At 55.5% G+C, this 18,243-nt stretch overlaps 1 protein-coding gene across 1 annotated transcript in view; it reads left to right on the top strand.

Annotated features, from left to right (window-relative positions):
- The window catches only part of JPH3 (junctophilin 3), a 58,406-nt gene that overhangs the window by 6,501 nt on the left and 33,662 nt on the right, over nt 1-18,243 (top strand). Inside the window, exon 2 of the mRNA XM_066327486.1 lies at nt 8,572-9,349. Coding sequence (XP_066183583.1) covers nt 8,572-9,349 — 778 coding nt within the window. The remainder of the gene's footprint in view (nt 1-8,571; nt 9,350-18,243) is intronic.

Genomic DNA, 18,243 nt, shown 5'->3' with positions numbered 1-18,243 from the left:
CTCGGGGTGGGGGATGCAGCCCCCAAAACCCCACACAGTTTGGGAGAAACTGGGAGTCAGCCTTTTCTCCTGGACCTCTGCTGAGGAACGGGAGAGATCCCGGAGTCTGTGGCAGGATTAGAGCACAGAGGGGATTAAGGGAATCAGCATTAGCCCAATTTCCCTCTGCTTTGTGAGAGGAGCACGATGGCCTTAATAAAGGTGCTGAGCAATATCCTGAAGTGGTTTTGCATCCCTGGGGATAAAACTTCATCCTGCTTTTGACCCCAGCTGGAGGCTGAATCCGCAGGGATTCAGCTGCCCTGGGAAAACTGTGGCCCCATTTCACCAGGGGATGATGATTCCTTGACTTTCTCTGCGTCTGACAAACCCAGCCCTTCCCACCCCCAGGACAGACAACAAGAAATGGCCTCCTTTGGTCGGTTCCTTTTAAAAGTCGTGTTTCCCCTCACTGCAGGACCTGGAGCTTTGAGAGGAATCACAACTGGCCTGAGAGGCACCATCAGAATCAGTGAAGCCAAGATCTGATTGTCTTTATTGTGGTTCTTTGAAGCCTTACCTTGAATTCTGGCTGGAAAAGGCACTTCCCAACGGGTTTGGGGAAGGAGGAGATGCAGAAGCAATGAGAAGAGGGAGGGGATGCTCAGGACAAGCTCGGTTTTTCCTGAAGAACAAATTTTCCCCTTGAAGCAAACAGCTGAAACGTCTTGGAAAACATTAATTCCCATACAATATATATATATTTTTAAAAATGTTTCCCAGTGAGGGAGGAGCCTTCACCCCGCTGCTTGCAGAGCATCCTTGGGACAGGCAGTGAGGACATAAAAGTGTCCCCGTGTCTGGGATGGGGCTCAAACCCCACAGAGGAACATTCCTGCCACCTGCGATTTCCCGGTGATTTTCCCCAAGGAGAACGGCTCAGCAATCCCTGCTCCATGGCATTTCAGCCAGAAATACTTTTGTTGTTCTTTGCATCCAGAGGAGGAGGAGGAGGAGGAGGAAGAGGAGGAGGAGGCAGATTCCCTGGCTGAGGAATGAGGCTGTAGAAATCCATCTCCTCCCTGCAGCCTGCTCCTGCAGAGGTTCTGGCTGCTCCAAACCCATCCCTGCTCCCATCCCTACCCCTTCCAAAGCCACCTCCTTCCAAACCTCACCCAAACCCAGCACCTCCACTGCTCGATCCTTTTAGAAGGAGGCTCCCTGCTTTTAGAAGTACAAGCTGACACGAGCTGTAATTCTTCATTATTGATTGACTCCTGCACCAAACCAGATTGAATTCTGTACACAGCAGCCCCTGACAGCTCTCATCCTCCTCATCCTCTCCTCCTTCCCCTCAGTGCCTCCCTGGCTGCCCAGCCCTGCCTGTGCCCACCATGTCTGGATGCACCCAGCATTAGCACTATGACTAACACCCATCACGTGTTCGTGCCTGCAGATTAGATTTGCATACTCAAAAATCCATACTTTATTCCTTCCCCTGTGTAAGCAGTTACCAGAGCATATTTTTGGCAAATTAGCAGCCACAGCAGAAGCATCTGACTGTGTTTTTAGCGTGGCTTGGTGATGGAAAGCCTTGGCAGGGCTGGAGGGGGGGATTGTTTGCTGTGGATTCCGTGTGGTGTTGGGGACAGGCACGTTCCGAGGTGGGCAGTGCAGGTGGCATCTCCAGCCACCTCTGCCATGCCTGGGTGGGGTTTAGGGGAGGGTCTGTGGGATGGGAGCAGCAGCTGGGATACACAGGACAGGGCACGGAAGTCACCCAGCTGGAGACGGTGTCCTGCTGCCAGGTGGGATGGTGCAGGAGGGTGTCCTGGCAGAAAATGTGTCCCCACGTCCATGCAGTGACCAGGGGGTTCAGGGAGGGGATTGTCCCCCTCTGAAAACCCCACCTGCAGTGCTTTTCCAGCTCTCCCAGTGTGAGAAGGATGTGGAGCTGCTGGAGCAATTCCAGAGGAGGCCACGGAGCTGCTCCAAAGGGCTGGAGCCCCTCTGCTCTGGAGCCAGGCTGGGAGAGCTGGGGGATTCACTGGAGAAGGGAAGGACCCAGGGAAACCTCAGAGCCCTTCCTAGGGCCTAAAGGAGCTCCAGGGGAGCTGGAGAGGGACTGGGGACAAGGATGGAGGGACAGGACACAGGGAATGGCTTCCCACTGCCAGAGGGCAGGGCTGGATGGGAGATTGGGAAGGAATTCCTCCTCACCCTGGGAGGGTGGGGAGCTCCTGGCACAGGGAGTTTAGAGCAGCTGTGGCTGCCCCTGGATCCCTGGCAGTGTCCAAGGTGAGGTTGGATGGGATTTGGAGCACTCTGGAATAGTGGAAGGTGTCCCTGCCCATGGCAGGGAGTGGGAACAACAGGAACTTTTAGATCCCTTCCCACCCAAACCTTTTGGGATTCTGTGACCCTGTGCTCAGGAGGCCCCACAGGGTCAGGTGGAACATCTGGGGTCACATTTTTCCCAGTGATTCCCCAGGATGGCCAGCGAGGACATCCCCACTGTCACACCCTCTGTCCCAATCACCCTCCAGCCCTCTCTTTTCTCCCAGACTCCTTCCCTTTGGGATGGGCGTTCCTGACGTGATTTGTGGGTGAATCAATCTGGGATCTGTGATATCGAGCAGCTGGATGAGGATATCTGTAAAACTCCCTCCTCCAGTCGGAATTCAAGAGCCCAGCCTAATTATTGCCATTGGACATCTTTAATTAATATGCTGCAGAGGCCAGAGATAAAGAGGGGGGCTGAGCACACCAGGAAGGATCCTTTACGAGATAAATCAGCAATTTGTAAAACCTAATTACTTTGGCTTGGAAAAGTGGAGGGGGCACTTTGGACCACTTCCCTCTCCTTCCTGGGATCCTGCTGAGTGGGGAAGGAGAGCTGGGAGCTTGGGAATGCTGCTGGGGCCAGGATCTGGCTGTGGTGAGATCAAGGATGGGACAGAGCTCCTGCCCTTTGGATCCTGCTGTTCCCATTTTCCAGGCAAACCTGGGGAGCTGCATCCCTGTGGCTGATTCTTTTATCTAACCTGGGAATATTGACCCAGTGTGGTGGGTGGGTTTGGGTTTTTAGCTCGGCGTTAGGGATGGAGAAGGAATTTTTTCCAAACATTTGTCTTTTTCCGAGGTCAGTTGTGATAATGACACATGTGTGTCTGGTGCCCTCAAAGTGCTCCACAACATCCCAAATTCCTGCTTGGATGTCTCCATAGGAGGAGCTGGAAGAGGGCAGGCCTGTGCAAACCTCCCGTGGGCTTTATCCATGTGGTTGCCAAAGGATTCATCCTGCAGGACACGGAACTGGCCGTAGGGGTTTGGGAAAAGCCTGGGAGCAGCCGTAAAGCTTCTCCTTAATGGTGTTCCTGGAGTGAGGCCAGAGGGCTCAGCGACTACAAAATGCCAAATCTTGGGTATGGGCAGAGGGGGGAAAAAACCACAGTCACTCCAACCCAAAAAATTCCTTAATTTTATCCCCTTCCAACGGCACGGACCAGGTTTAAATCCAAGCGCGTGATGCCACCTTGAGCCAGAGGAAGCCCCAGGTACCTGACCAACCTCCTCCCTTTGGGCTTCCTCCTGTGTTGTTCAAACTCCAGCTGGTCCTGAGGGAGCTCCTGGGGGTGTTTATCTGTTATAAAGCCAGATTTCCCTGGGCGTCACTGTGGGCTTTCACCATCTCTCCATAAGCAGGAAAATCCTCTCCAGCTCCAGGAAATTCCTTAGGTCGGGACAGCAGGCCATGACTTGGTTGCCCCTTTCTCAGCTGTGGAGAAGATCTTGTCTGTCCAGGGACAGTCCTGGATCCCCACAGTGCCAGAGGATCCCAGAGGGATGAGCTGGAGATCTTTCCTCCCCTTCCCAGCAAAATCCCCAAAATCTCTTTGGCGAAGGAACCGAAATGCACGGAAAGACATCGCTCTTCCTGCAGTGCCTCCTCTCCATCCTCATGGACAGCTTTGCAAACGGGAGCCTCACGAGGGTTCCCAAAGCCAGCTGAACTGCTGGAATGCTGCTGCCTTATCCCTGGTTCCTGCAGGGAATGTGGAGGTGCAGAGTCCTGCTCATCCCCCGCTTTGCTGCAGGGTGCAAACCCAGGTCAGCCCTGATTTGGGGGATTTTGGAGTTATGGGGCCACCAGGAGCCGCCCTGCAGTCTCTCAGCTCTTTTCCCAGGATGGATTTTAGCCAAATGCTGAGGAAGCGCTGCTCCCTGTCACTGCTGGAGAATCAGGAATGATGCTGCCCAGAGCAGGGACTTCCCCTCTCTCTGTTCTCAGCCCCGCTGCCTCCAGCCAAGGATGGGCTTCTGCACGCTCCTCAAGGCAATGGCAATTCCTGCAGGAGCTCTGGAGACAAGCCAGCCCTGCTCCAAGGGGAGTGAGCCAAAAAACCCCCCCAAATTCAGGATTAGGAACACCAGTGAACGTGTCCAATAGCACTGCCCCTTTTCTTCTATCCGTGTTTCCATCAATCCCTGTCTTCCCCATGAGCCCGTTTCCTTTCTTACACTTCAACAGGAATTCCTGAAATAGGAATATTCTCTCCAATCCATCTTTTGGGTTGACTGCAGTTGTTTTTCTCCTGGCCTCAGGTTGTGTCCTCTCCTTATCTCTGCTTGGCCTGGACGTGGCCACTTCCTCACCTTGGTGGCATCACCTTTATCTTGACTTTCCCTGTCCAAGACTTTCTTCTCCTTCCTTGTCCTTTTTGCCTTGTGCCAAAGGGCCACTCAGAAGTGAGGGAGGGATCTGTGGCATTTTGGAGGCATCCATAGGAGTGTCCTGCACGGCTGAGGGAGGAGGTTGGGACATTTTCCTCCCCAGGGATTCTCCTCCATCACGGTGGCTTTGGCTCTTCTCTGGTTTAGGCAATACCGTGAGTTTGTGGCCAGGATTGCCTTGGGTTGCTCCCTGCTTCCCATCCCAAGGGAAGCACGTTCCCCTCCTGCATCCCGACCCTGTGAGGTGCTCGGAACCAAAATCCTCAGAATTGTCCGTTCAGCACCTCAGCAGATCATTCCGTGCCATCAGGAGCGCTCATTCCACCCCTCCCAGCCCCATCCTGCTGCAGCTGCAGCCGCTCCCTGCCGGCACACGTGAAGGGGAATATGGTGAAATCCTCTGAAATCCCGTTTCCTCTGCAGGGAGAAGGAGTCTCCGGGCTCCTTGTGAGATCAAGCTTTGTGCACATATCTGCAAATGTTGGGGCAGAGGTTAAGCTGAGCCGGGCTCGGGGAGGAGGTGGCGGCGTTTTAGCAATGCAGATCAGATGGCTCCGGCGCTCTCCATGGCCAAATCCCGGGATATCCAGGGCTTTAGAGCACGGTGAAGTCAGGGGAAGGAAGGAGCGCTGCTGGCTGAGGAAGGACTGAGCTCCCTGACAGGCAGCTCTTTGATCTGCTGGTGGCCACGATGTCTTCTTGGTGGTCATCAGGGACACGAGCGTGGCCTCTGAGGCAATCCCTAGGGATAATCCCTTCCTGCAGGGAAGCAAGGAGACACCCATGGAAGCAGAGAGCTGGGAGTGGGACAAGCAGGACGGGCAGTGGAGCGGCTGGAAAATCCACCTTGGCGAGGAGATGCCTGCTCCTGGCAGCTGTGCCATTCCAGGAGCAGGCTGGAATGCCAGGCAGGGATGGCAGCAGCATCCCAGCCACCTCAGGCTGGCAGGGGACACGGCCAGGGTGCGGCTGTGACCTGCTGTGCCCAATTCCCCCCTCGGGGCTCCGGTCCCTCGCGCTGCTCCAGCAAAACCCAGGGAGATTTTTTAGCTGCACGTTTGTCAGGAGATGAGGAGACCGAGGGAGGTCCGGGCTCGAGTCAAGGGATTCAGCCAAGGGAAAGGGAGGATGGGGATTTGGGCAGGGTTGGGATCTGGTAGATCACCTGCAGGACTTGTTCTTCCTGTGCCCTTGTCCCCACTGGAGTCTTTCCCTGAAACCCATTGGATCCATCTCTCGGGAAGCAGGAGCACGGTGTGAGGACATCCCCCAGCCACCCTGAGGGCTCCATGGCGGGGGAATTTGGGGTGCTGGGTGGGGGGAATCTCTCCCCCGGCTGCTCCGTTGTCCTGCTGAGATACTCTGGGATGGAGCCAGAAAGGGAGGAGAGGTGCTGCCAGGTGCCCAGGGAATGCAGGGACACCTTGGCAGGCTCTCCCCTGCCACAGTCACCATCCCAGGCATGGGGAGAGCCGTGGCTGTTCCCCCATTTTTGGGGACACCACAGGGGACAGCACAGGCTGGCTGCTCAAACCCCCACCCCAGAGGACATGTCTGCTGTCACCCGAGCTGCACCTCGCAGGTTGTCCCCCATCCTTCTCCCTGCCGGCACCTCCTCGCCCTGCCCTGCCAGTGCCTGCCCTAATCCTGCTGCTAATCCTATTAACCCTCAGGAAATCCTGCCTGCCCCTGCCTCTCCACGTCCCTTCTCCAGGACAGGCTCTGTGGGGTCCTCAGCTTGGGCCTGCTGGTTTTTTTGGGGTGCACAAAGCTGCCACCCCAATAATGTGATGCCATTGGAGCATGGTGAAGGATGCCCAAATCCTGGGGGATTTGTGCAAAGCACTGGCGGCTAAAAGACAGCTGAAGCACCCCAAAATAGACCCCAAAATGTGGCCAGGTGCTGGTTTCACACTCTCAGGAAGCAGTTCCTGTGCCCAGCACGAGCTGCTCCAGCCCAGATCCCTTCTCCAGAGCCACTGCTGAGCCCCAGAACTGGGCAGGGGAATTCCTCAGGGAGTCCTGGGGTAGCACTGGCCCGATTCACTCAGGGTTCACTATTTCAGCGGGTCTATTTTAAGACTCCCTGGGTGTGTGGGAACGGGGCTGGCACAAAGGGATGTCCCACTGCTGCCAGGTGCTGCCTCTGCCCGTCCCAGCCCTTCACATCCCAGGGCTGGGATCTCTCCCAGCAGTCCAGCAGCTCCAGGGCACGGTGAGGAGCCATCCTCAGGCTCCTCAATCTGCCCCAGCAGGGTTTAGGAGAGCAGTGGATCACTGCATCTCGAGCTGGTTCGGAGAAGATTAAGCCAACCTAAGAATAAAAACAAGCCCTGCAGTTCAACCGGCTGGGATAAAGCCTGGAGCTGTGCCAAGCTCTGAGCTCCAGGAGGGGATGGGATGGGATTAGGAACCCCGAGCAGATTACCACCCACCCCACATTTTGGTGCACAGGGAGGGTGCTGAGGTCCAGCTGTGCCCCCCGGGCTGGGTGTGTTCCTTGTCTCCCCACTCCCTGCCCTGTGTGTGCTTCGTGCCACCAACTCCAGGAAGTGCCCATGCAAATGTAGGAGCTCCAATGAGGGCACAATTCCAAGGGGAATGTCCAAATGGATCTCTCCCCATGAGGGGTTTATTTCCATGGAGCTGCTTCCTTCCCCAGCACACCGGATGAAGGCACTGTGTTTATAAATGAATGTATTGTTGTACATTATCCATCCACTGTGAGATGCCATCGCTGCCAGGAGTTGGACCGTGCTCCTGGAGGATCATTCCCCCATTCCACACCCCTGCTCCCTTCCCTTCCGCATCAGGGATTGATCCAAGGGGCAATTCCTTGATGCCTTGGCTGGTTTCTAACAGCGCCGTGCTGCAGCTGGAGCACAAACCTGCAATCCAACCCATTTTCCCTCCACACCCTGATACTGCAACCCTCGCCCTGGAGATGGGACTGGGATTCCACAGCTGGGAAAGGCCGTGGAATCAATCCACCGATGTTTAGGGACCAGTAGCACTGTAGAATTCTTTCGTTAAACTCTGTTTGTTGAGGATAGTTTGAGGGAAATGTGGGATTCAATTGAATGTTGTGCTTACTTTTTTTTTTGCTCGCTTGCTTTTAGTAACTTTCTTGCTTTTAGCTGTGCAAATTTGCCGATTAGACAACCTAAAACAAATGTCTGGGTGGGTTTAGCTAATGCATCAAGTTGAGACACCATTTGTTCGTCCAGTACAACCCCAGAAAGGGCATTTTCCACCTGGCTGGTCGGTGTGCCAGTGGGTGCTTGGCCAATTCCAGAGGGAATTGACAGAGCCCTTCAAGGTACGCTCACAGGGTCATCCACAAAGGGATCTTTGATGGGGCTGGTGGGTTCCTCACCTTCCCAAGGCGTCTTTTGAACCCAAAGAATTAGACACCCTTAATTCTTCTAATTAGACATCTGTTACTTTGATTTTTTTAAGGTTTTTTGATCTTTGCGTTTTTTGTAGCAGAGTTTCTTACAGATTGTTACGTAAACAAAAGTGATGTTTTAGAAACTGGGGGATTTTTTTTGTTTATTATTCTTCTCTGGAGGAGAGACAATTGATGGATTTTTAGTTTGTCTAGCGTGGCCGGAGAGGTGGCAACCTCATTCTCTAATCCCTGGTCATCGCCTAGAATTTATATAAACCGAGATTGAGAGATAAACATCTCTTTTTTTCGCTCCGGCAACTGACTGCGTGCGTGCCTTTTATTCCGTGTCCTCCAGCCGCAGACATCCTAAACTCTGTGACCGTCACCTTTTCACCGAGCCTCCCAGAGTGGAGCTTGATGCCATCACCCACCCACCCTCCGTTTACCTTTTGTCTCCCTCTCCTCAGGGACATACCAGGGCCAGTGGGTCGGAGGGATGCGCCAGGGTTACGGCGTCCGGCAGAGCGTTCCCTACGGCATGGCTGCGGTCATCAGGTCACCCCTGAGGACGTCCATCAACTCCCTGCGCAGCGAGCACACCAACGGCACGGCGCTGCACCCCGACGCCTCGCCCGCCGTGGCCGGCAGCCCGGCCGTGTCCCGCGGCGGCTTCGTCCTCATGGCCCACAGCGACGCCGAGATCCTCAAGAGCAAGAAGAAAGGGATCTTCCGGCGCTCGCTGCTGAGCGGGCTCAAGCTCCGTAAGTCCGAGTCCAAGAGCTCTTTGGCCAGCCAACGGAGCAAGCAGAGCTCGTTCCGGAGCGAGGCCGGCATGAGCACGGTCAGCTCCACGGCCAGCGACATCAACTCCACCATCAGCCTGGGCGAGGGCGAGGCCGAGCTCTCGGTCATCGAGGACGACATCGACGCCACCACCACCGAGATCTACGTGGGCGAGTGGAAGAACGACAAGCGCTCGGGCTCGGGCGTGAGCCAGCGCTCGGACGGGCTCAAGTACGAGGGCGAGTGGGCCAACAACAAGCGCCACGGCTACGGCTGCATGACCTTCCCCGACGGCACCAAGGAGGAGGGCAAGTACAAGCAGAACATCCTGGTCAGCGGCAAGAGGAAGAACCTGATCCCGCTGCGCGCCAGCAAGATCCGGGAGAAGGTGGATCGGGCCGTGGAGGCGGCCGAGAGGGCGGCCACCATCGCCAAGCAGAAGGCGGAGATCGCGGCGTCCAGGTAGGGCAAGTGGGTCCTGCCTGTCCCGGCGTGTCCGGGCTGGGATCCCGCCCTGGGGGTTTGGGGTGGATGGGGGAATGGGTTTTGTTGTGGTTGGGGTTGTGCTGGGGGAAAGGAGCTCGTGGTGGGATCTGGAGGTTGGTGCTACATGGAGCTCGCGGCAGCCTTGGGTTTGTCCAAGCCTTGGGGTGCTGTTCAGGACAAGGTGGATCCAAGCCCAGTTGTCCTTAATCCTAATTAGATGATCCTAATCCTGCCTTGTGCTGCCCGAGGGGCTCCTGCTGACAATGGAGAGGGAGAAGGAGGAGAGGTGGGGGATAAAAGCCCCCAAATGGTTTTGTGTCCCTTCCTGGGGTCAGGACAGCAGGGACAAGCACAGGCAGGATGGGGCAGAGCTGCACCGGCTGCAGGGATGGGGCTGAGCTGATGCCCAGCTGGGGCAGGGCTCCCACCAGCCCCTCTCTGGGCTCTTTGGAGTCCAGGCAGGATTGCTGTGCCTATGGCCCTTTGGAGAAGTGCTGCTGTTCCCTACTGAGGCCCTGGCAGCCCGCTGGGATTGGCAGGAGTGCCCAGAGCCCAGGAGAGGTGGGAGAAGCGGTTTAGTTGTGGTCGGGACGCTGCTGGAGGGAAGGAACTCGTGGTGGGATGTGGAGGTTGGTGCTACGTGGAGCTCACAGCAGCCTTGGCCTTGCCCAAGCCGTAGGGTGATGTTCAGAACGAGGTGGATCCAAGCCCAGCTGTCCCTCTGGTAATTCCTGGTGGCCTGGGGATGCAGAACCTCTCCAGGTGAGGCAGAGGGGCCATGCAGGGTGTCCTAGGGTGACACAGGGTCACCAGAGTGGGGCATGCTGGCAGGGGCTGGTGGCACCTTGGTGGCTGTCACAGGCTGAGACCTCTCACTTAGGGGGTACTGGGTTATTTATCCCGTTTTTCCCTCTCCTCTTGGATAAGCAGAAGAGCTCCTGTGATGCTGTTTGCCCATATCCTCTGCCTCACTCAGTGGAACCATCCCAGGGCTGGCCTGTGCTGGGAGGATCCCCAGCTATTTCCGTTCCCAAAAGGATTTTTGAGTGGAAAACCAGTCAAATATGAGGCTTCAGCCCTGGGGAGGGTTTGCCCTGGCTGAGGCTCTGTTGGAAAACAGATCTGGGTGTCCAGCAATGCCCCTTCTCCCTGTGCAGCCCTCATGGAACTGCCCAGAGATCCAGAACTGGCATCTGACCCGGCTGAAAACCATCAGGAGGGAAGGGGGAAATGTGCCATTTAAGTTCTCTGTTTATTTTAAACTGAAATAAGGTCCCAGCTCAAAGCAGGGCCGGCTCAAGCACCCTGTAGCTGGCTCCCAAAAGGCACCTGGAGCTCTGTGCCTTGCAGGAAGCTCCAGGACCAGCAGTGAGGCGAGCAGGAAAAGCTCCTCAGGAGAATTCAGAGGTTTTTTTGTATCACATTTTGGGGTGGTTTATCAGAGCATGTCATTCCTTTCTGTTTTCTGAGCTGGAGCTATATTTAGCAAGGCAGGCTGGGAAAAAGGGCTGGGGTTAGGGGGAAAACCCAGGTACCTCCTGAGGCTCCTGTGCAGGATTAATTGTTGGGTCTGGAATATTGGTATGCAGAGTCACACTTGAAATCTTTATCAGCACGTCTGCCAAGGGCTTATCTGCAATATGAATGAGCCTCCCGGGCCTGCTTTGGGAGCACATTTGGGCTGGATGATGTTTTCGAGCTGATGGCTGGAAAGAAAAAAATTAAAATCCCACTAGAACGCCAGGTAGGAAACAGGCTGCAGAGGAGTGGGAAGGGCAGATCTTCTCCTGTCATCTGGGGATGGATGGGAAGGCCTTGGAAGGCTGGAATCCTGGAAATGTGGAGCTCCAGTGTGCCGTGGGATGGATCCTGGGAATGTGGAGCTCCAGTGTGCCGTGGGATGCTGGGTCTGAGCATCCTCTCTCCCAAGTGGTGATCATCCTGGGGCACCGTGAGAGTGGGACTGGGAGAGATGCTTAATGAGCTCTTGACGTGTGATATTCCACCTCTAATTATGGGAGAGAAGGGGGAAAAAAAATCAAGGCAGGAATGCCAGGTGTGAGCACCTCCCTGCCCTGACTGGGAGATCCAGGAGAGCAGCAGGGAGGGTGGGGAGCTGGAGCTGGATGGGATTAGGTGGGTCCAGGGAAGGATTCCTTCCCAATATCCCATGTAAATCTCTGCTCTTTTACCTTAAACCGCTTTGTCTGAAACCTCCAATCCCTCGGCTCGAGCTCTCCCCCCTCACCAGGGTTTTGGCAGAGTCCCTGAGCCTGCAGAACCAGAGCAGAGCAAGGTTTTACATACTGAGATCCAGCTGGAAAAGCTCTCTTATTAATCTTAGTCCGATTAATTTTAAAGCTTCCTAATGAAGGAGCCCTCCCTCGCAGTGCCCACACCCAACTGCAGCAGCCAAGCGCCACAAAACCCGACTGGGGGAGAATCCTGCTGCTCATTCCCGAGGTTTTGGGGCTCAGGGGTGGAATTTCCCCCCTTCTGATGGCAACATCAACTCCAATTTCCCAGTGCATGTGTGTATGTGTGTGTATTCTTTTCTGTCTGATCATACCGAGTTCACTCTGCAGCCTTTCCCTTGGTGGGGGATAAAAAAAAATATATATATATATATATATATATATATAAAATAAAATATGTGCCCACCCACGGCTTTCATTAAATTTGTAAGAATTCAGTATTTTTGAAAACTCTGCCGCTCTGTCAGATTTGGTTGGAATTGGCCAACACGTTCAAAAGTTATTAGTGTGGGAGTGATGGCATATAGATATATAAACAGCACAATCACAGGAGTGAGCCCCATTTCCTGAGGAAAGGAGGCTAAAAAACGCAGTGTGCTGGAGACAAGTAAATCGCTTTCCTAAAGTTCTTGGAGTCTGAGTAGAGCACAGTGATATCTGCACGTTTAAGGGATTTCTTTTAGGGGCATGAGGAGATTCTCCTCAATTCTCTCTGCTGAAATTGAAATGGGAGGAGGGGAAATTCCCTCTGACTCGCTGGAATTGTTCAGGTGAAGGGAAGGGGGCAGAAAGGATGTGAATGAGGGCTGAGGAACTCCTGTTGGAGCTCCAGCTGGCCCATCCCTGGAAGTGTTCAAGGCCAGGAGAAAGTTTGGAGCACCCTGGGATGGTGGAAGAGGCAGGGATGGAATTGGAGATGAACTTTAATGTCTCTTCCAACCCAAATCTTTCCATGATTCCATGACTGGTTTTCAGAGGGAGAACAAGCAGGCAGCTCTTTTCCAGTCTGTTTAAAAGGAACGTTCTGGGAGATGGGAGATTTTCATTCCCTCTCAGATCAGCCCAGAGCCAGCACTTCTTCTGCTGTCACCCTGGAAAGGGGGAAGGATGCACTGGACACCCCAAATCCCACCTCATTAGTGCTAATCCATACCTCAGGCAAATTAGTGTCTTGTCATCCACTAAAATAAAATATCCAGACAACAAAGGTGGGCCAGGGAGCTCATCCCAGCCCCTGGATTTTGGCACAGCCACGTGCTGGGGAGGATTGGATGCACAGGGAATGTTGGGGTGGCTCCAGCCCTCCAGGATGGATGATGGAGGTTCTAAAGCAAAGCAGACAGACCCTGCATCTCTCCAGGGTTTCCTCCTGCTTCCACAGTCCAAGAGTTTGTAATTAGTGGCTGGGCTGGTTATGGGAGGAGGGACCATCACTGGTGCCAGGGATGAATCCCAGGGATGGGGTGACACGTGGCAAATATTTCACTCCTCTCCAGCACAAACTGCATGGGGGATCTGCTGGCCAGCACCTTAAATAAGAATTCCTGGGAGCAGCCAGGCTCCCAGAGGGAATTCTGCTCCCAGGTCAGTCCTAAGTAATGCTCTTCCTGCCATAATTATAGCCCAGCCTTGCACCAACCAGGAGAAAAATATAATTAAAGCTCCAGAGTCTCAGGGGGAGCCGGGCAGCAAATTAGCACGGTGTCATTCCACTTCAGAACGGGAAACTGGAGGAAAATAGGGGAAGGAGGCAAATAAAGACAGCCTGGCAGCGAGGAGGGGAGTGTTTGGATGCTGCAGAGAGGGTGAAGCTCCGACCCTGGCTGACCATGGGCAGGCTGGAAAAGCCCCCGAGAGCTGAGCAGCAAAGTGCAGCAGGTTCTTAGAGTCAAACAGGGATTTTCTTGAGAAAAAGAAAAAAAAAAAGAAAAAAAAAAAAAGAAAAAAAAAAAAAAAAAAAGGCAACCAGAGAAAAGCAAAGCTGCTGCAGCCGTGCTCTGTGAGTGGCGGTAATGTCCCCACCGGCTCTCCCCGGCCCCGGTAATGTCCCCACCGGCTCTCCCCGGTAATTCTGCTGCTGCTTAATGCTCTGCCGGGCCCGAGCCTGCCGCTCTGCCATTGTCTGGGCTGCCTTTGATTTCGGGTCGCTGCTGCTTTTTGGGTTCCTGGCGGAGCTGGCTGCTGACCCTAATCCCACCCTGGGCTGCCCGAGGGGCTCCTGCTGACAATGGAGAGGGAGAAGGAGGAGAGGTGGGGGATAAAAGCCCCCAAATGGTTTTGTGTCCCTTCCTGGGGTCAGGACAGCAGGGACAAGCACAGGCAGGATGGGGCAGAGCTGCACCGGCTGCAGGGATGGGGCTGAGCTGATGCCCAGCTGGGGCAGGGCTCCCACCAGCCCCTCTCTGGGCACTTTGGAGTCCAGGCAGGATTGCTGTGCCTATGGCCCTTTGGAGAAGTGCTGCTGTTCCCTGCTGAGGCCCTGGCAGCCCGCTGGGATTGGCAGGAGTGCCCAGAGCCCAGGAGAGGTGGGAGAAGGGGTTTAGTTGTGGTTGGGACGCTGCTGGAGGGAAGGAACTCGTGGTGGGATGTGGAGGTTGGTGCTACGTGGAGCTCACAGCAGCCTTGGCCTTGCCCAAGCCTTGGGGTGATGTTCAGAACGGAGTGGGTCCAAGCCCAGCTGTCCCTCTGGTAACTGGTGTCCCTCTGTCCCTCTGACCACTGATGGGGCATCACCTGGAACCCGGCAGGTCTCGTGTGGGGTGAACGTGCTCCCTCCATCCCTTCCCTCTGTCCATCCTTTCCTGGAGGGGTACAGAGAGTCAGGGAGGGAAACAGAGGGGAGGGAGGGATGGAGGGATGGATGGAGGGATGGATGGATAATGGATGGATGGATGGATGGAGGGATGGATGGATGGATGAAGGGATGGAGGGATGGATGGATGGATGGATGGAGGGATAGATGGAGGGATGGATGGATGGATGGATGGATGGATGGATGGATGGATGGATGGATGGATGGAGGGATAGATGGAGGGATGGATGGATGGATGGATGGATGGATGGATGGATGGATGGATGGATGGATGGATGGAGGGATAGATGGAGGGATGGATGGATGGATGGATGGATGGATGGATGAAGGGATGGAGGGATGGATGGATGGATGGATGGATGGATGGATGGATGGATGGATGGAGAGACGGATGTGACTCAAAGGCTGACAGCAGCTGGAGCTGAAGGTGATTTTCTTCACAGCACCTTTTCCTTGTCCCCCCCGCCCTCTCCCCCAAACCTCCCCTGTGCAATCCGAGAGGAGCAAAGCCTGGGCTGGCAGCCTCCCTCAGCCTCTGCTGTGGATGGAACTGAGCATTCCCTCCTTCCCTGCCACCTCCCTCCCTGCTCCTGCCCGTGCTGACAGGGGCCAGGGGATAAGATTAGGATCAGCTGTTATTCCTGCAGCTGGTGTGTGTCCCTGTCAGCTGGGGTGACAAGGACACATCAGGCACATTCCCACCTCTAGTCCAGGCCAGGCTCAGCTATCCCAGAGTGTCCCATCCATCCCTCCCTGCCCATGGCTCCTGCAGGGAGTGATGAGGCCACCGTGGCTGTTCACATGCTCCTGCCGTGCCCATTTGATCACTCCGTGCTCAGACAGGATTTGTAGCCTTTAATCCCTTTTGTGGCCGTGTCAAAAGTCAGGAGCAGCCTCTGGGCGTGCACAGGGCTCAGTGTGTCCCCAAAGTGTGTCCCCAAAGCCACCCCACCACGGGCTGCGTCTGTCCACAGGCAGGGACAGGCTGCACAATGAAAGGCCTTTTGTAGGAATGAAGCTTTGCCAGGAAATCCACCAGGGAAAACCTCCGCGGGGTCATTTGGATCCCCTGGCAGAGCAGCTCCGTGAGGTTTTGGTTTTCATTGCCCTCCCACCCACCACTGATCCCAACTTGGCCATTCCCACCCCTTTCCTTTTCCAATGATCTAAACACGAGCCCAAACATCCCATGTCCATAGCCTGGGTGTGTGACAAACATTCCCAAAACCAATCCCGACTTTGCTGGGCTGTGCTGAATCGGCACAGGCAGAGCAGAGGTTCCAAACCCCTCGGGTTCTCCCTGCCTCTGTCCTCGTCCTCACCAGGGAAGATCTCCCAAATCCTCGTGCTTTGTGTCGGGACAGGCCCACGGCAAAGCCCAGCTGGGACAAGGGATGGTTTTGCCAGGGAATGGAGCAGGAGAGGGGGTTTGGGATGTAGAGAGGGGGTTTGGGATGCAGGAGAAGGGATTTGGGATGCAGAGAGGGTGTTTGGGATGCAGAGAGGGGGTTTGGGATGCAGGAGAGGGGATTTGGGATGCAGAGAGGGATTTGGGATACAGAAGACGGGGTTTGGGATGCAGAGAGGGGGGTTGGGATGCAGAGAGGGGATTTGGGATGCAGGAGAAGGGATTTGGGATGCAGAGAGGGTGTTTGGGATGCAGAGAGGGGGTTTGGGATGCAGAGAGGGGATTTGGGATGCAGGAGAGGGGATTTGGGATGCAGAGAGGGAATTTGGGATGCAGAGAGGCAGTTTGGGATGCAGAGAGGGGGTTTGGGATGTAGAGAGGGATTTGGGATACAGAAGACGGGGTTTGGGATGCAGAGAGGGGTTTGGGATGCAGAGAGGCAGTTTGGGATGCAGAGAGGGTGTTTGGGATGCAGAGAGGGGGTTTGGGATGCAGAGAGGGGGTTTGGGATGCAGAGAGGGGGTTTGGGATGCAGAGAGGGGGGTTGGGATGCAGAGAGGGGGTTTGGGATGCAGAGAGGGGTTTGGGATGTAGAAAGGGGGTTTGGGATGCAGAGTGGGGGTTTGGGATACAGAAGGAAATACCCGGGGCAGGGCAGGGATGGAGGAGCGGTGCCAGCAGCAGTCACCAGTGCGGGGACAGCAGACGGAGGGGACAGGGAGGGATGGCACGGGCTGGGGGCAGGACGGGAGGTGATTCACTGCTGGCAGGAGCCGCTTCCATGGGAAGGGGCAGCCCCGGAGCGCCGGGCAGGAGCCGAGGGCAGCGTGGGGGAACATCCGCCTGGATTTTATTCCAGCCCTTCCCGGGATGGGGGCAGGACCATCCCAGCCCCCGGAGCCCCGGCAGATCCCCCAGGAAAACACAGATTATGGAGTATTTTCCTTGCTGGTTTTCCTTCCCCCCGAGTTTGGGATGCCGGGGGTAGCACAAGGAATAGTTTGGGATATTCTTGCAGTTGGTTTGAAAAGCCCCAGCAAAGCAATGAGGTTTCTGTCACCTCCTCCCCACAAGACAAATGACGAGCTGTCCTGACTTCCTAATCCAGGAAATTAAAGGATTTGCCCCTAGACCCTGCTAAGCAAATTTCCCTCCTGGAAATCCCAGGGGGATTTAACCCATGGATCCCAGCGATTATCCCTTTAAAGTTGTCACTAACAAAGTCCCAATTCTTCAGGGGGCTGAGCGCCCTAAAATCCCACATTGGGCATGTCCAGCACCCAGTGGGACCTACTTTTCCATTTTAGCCCATCTCCATCTCCTTTTTTCCATGGTGAGCAGCTTCCCTTCTCCGCAGCTCACTTCCACATCCCGAAGTGACGTGTGTCATCCCATCCCGTCCCCGTGTGTCACCCTCTGGGGTCACGGGGTGGTTTTTTGGGGGGCTGTTGGATTTCCCAGTGTCCCGTGGCGACTCCACCACGAGCAATCCTTTAGGATCACATTCCCTTCTGGAAAACAGACAGGTCTGTGGGCTCCGAGCTGGACTGACCCCGCTGGCAGGAGGACAGCTGGTCCCCACCCAACATCAGGACATCCTTGGGGACCTTCGAGGAGCTGTGGCAGGAGGCAGATCTTCCCAACCCTTCGGTGCTGGGGACGAGCCCTCCAGGCAGAGAGGCAGGGATGGAGCATTTCCCAGGGGAAAAGGGCTGGGGCAGGGCAGGAGCCCCCCGGGTGCCCAGGGAGGTGAGCAGGGCTGGGGCCCAGCCCCACCTCACTCCTGCCTGTGTCTCTCGTCCCCGTAGCACAAGTGAAGCAGAAATAATGACAAGCCCAGGTTCTCTCCTGGCAGGGCCCAGTCCCTTCCCCTTTGTGCTGTTGGCTGCTCCAGTGGAAATTTTCACGGGTTTTGCCTCGGAGGCAGCTCAGACCTGCAAAGCCAGAGCTGTCTGCTGGCCTGGGGCACACCAGGGGTTTGGGGACCAGGCAGGGACCCCCCCAGGGGCACATCCCAGCCAGGACATCCCTTGGGATGAGCAGGGACCCAGCAGCTCAGGGGCAGCTTGAGAAGCCTTAGGAAAACTGGGATTTTTTGGGGGGTGCAGCAGATTTCAGGGCTAAAAAACCCATGGAGGGAGCTGGGATGAGGGAAGTGGCTCGTCCTGGGTGGGCTCTGAAGTTTGAGGCAGGCAGGAGATGCTCATTGCTGTGGCAATGGGGAGGGTTTGTTGTTTTTCTCTCCAAAATCATCGGGGCTGGGGCCACCACAAAGGGGTGACAGAGCCCTGGAGGCACCTCCAGCTCCTCTCCCTCCTGCCTGAACCCACCAGGGCGGGATGAGCGAGGGGGATTGGGTGATTTGTGCCTCAGACAGGGCTTAAAACGAGGACAA

Source organism: Sylvia atricapilla, chromosome 12 (assembly GCF_009819655.1).
Source record: "Sylvia atricapilla isolate bSylAtr1 chromosome 12, bSylAtr1.pri, whole genome shotgun sequence".
NCBI lineage: Eukaryota > Metazoa > Chordata > Aves > Passeriformes > Sylviidae > Sylvia > Sylvia atricapilla.
Note: the sequence above shows the minus strand (reverse complement) of the source record. Positions and strands in the feature narration are given on the sequence as shown.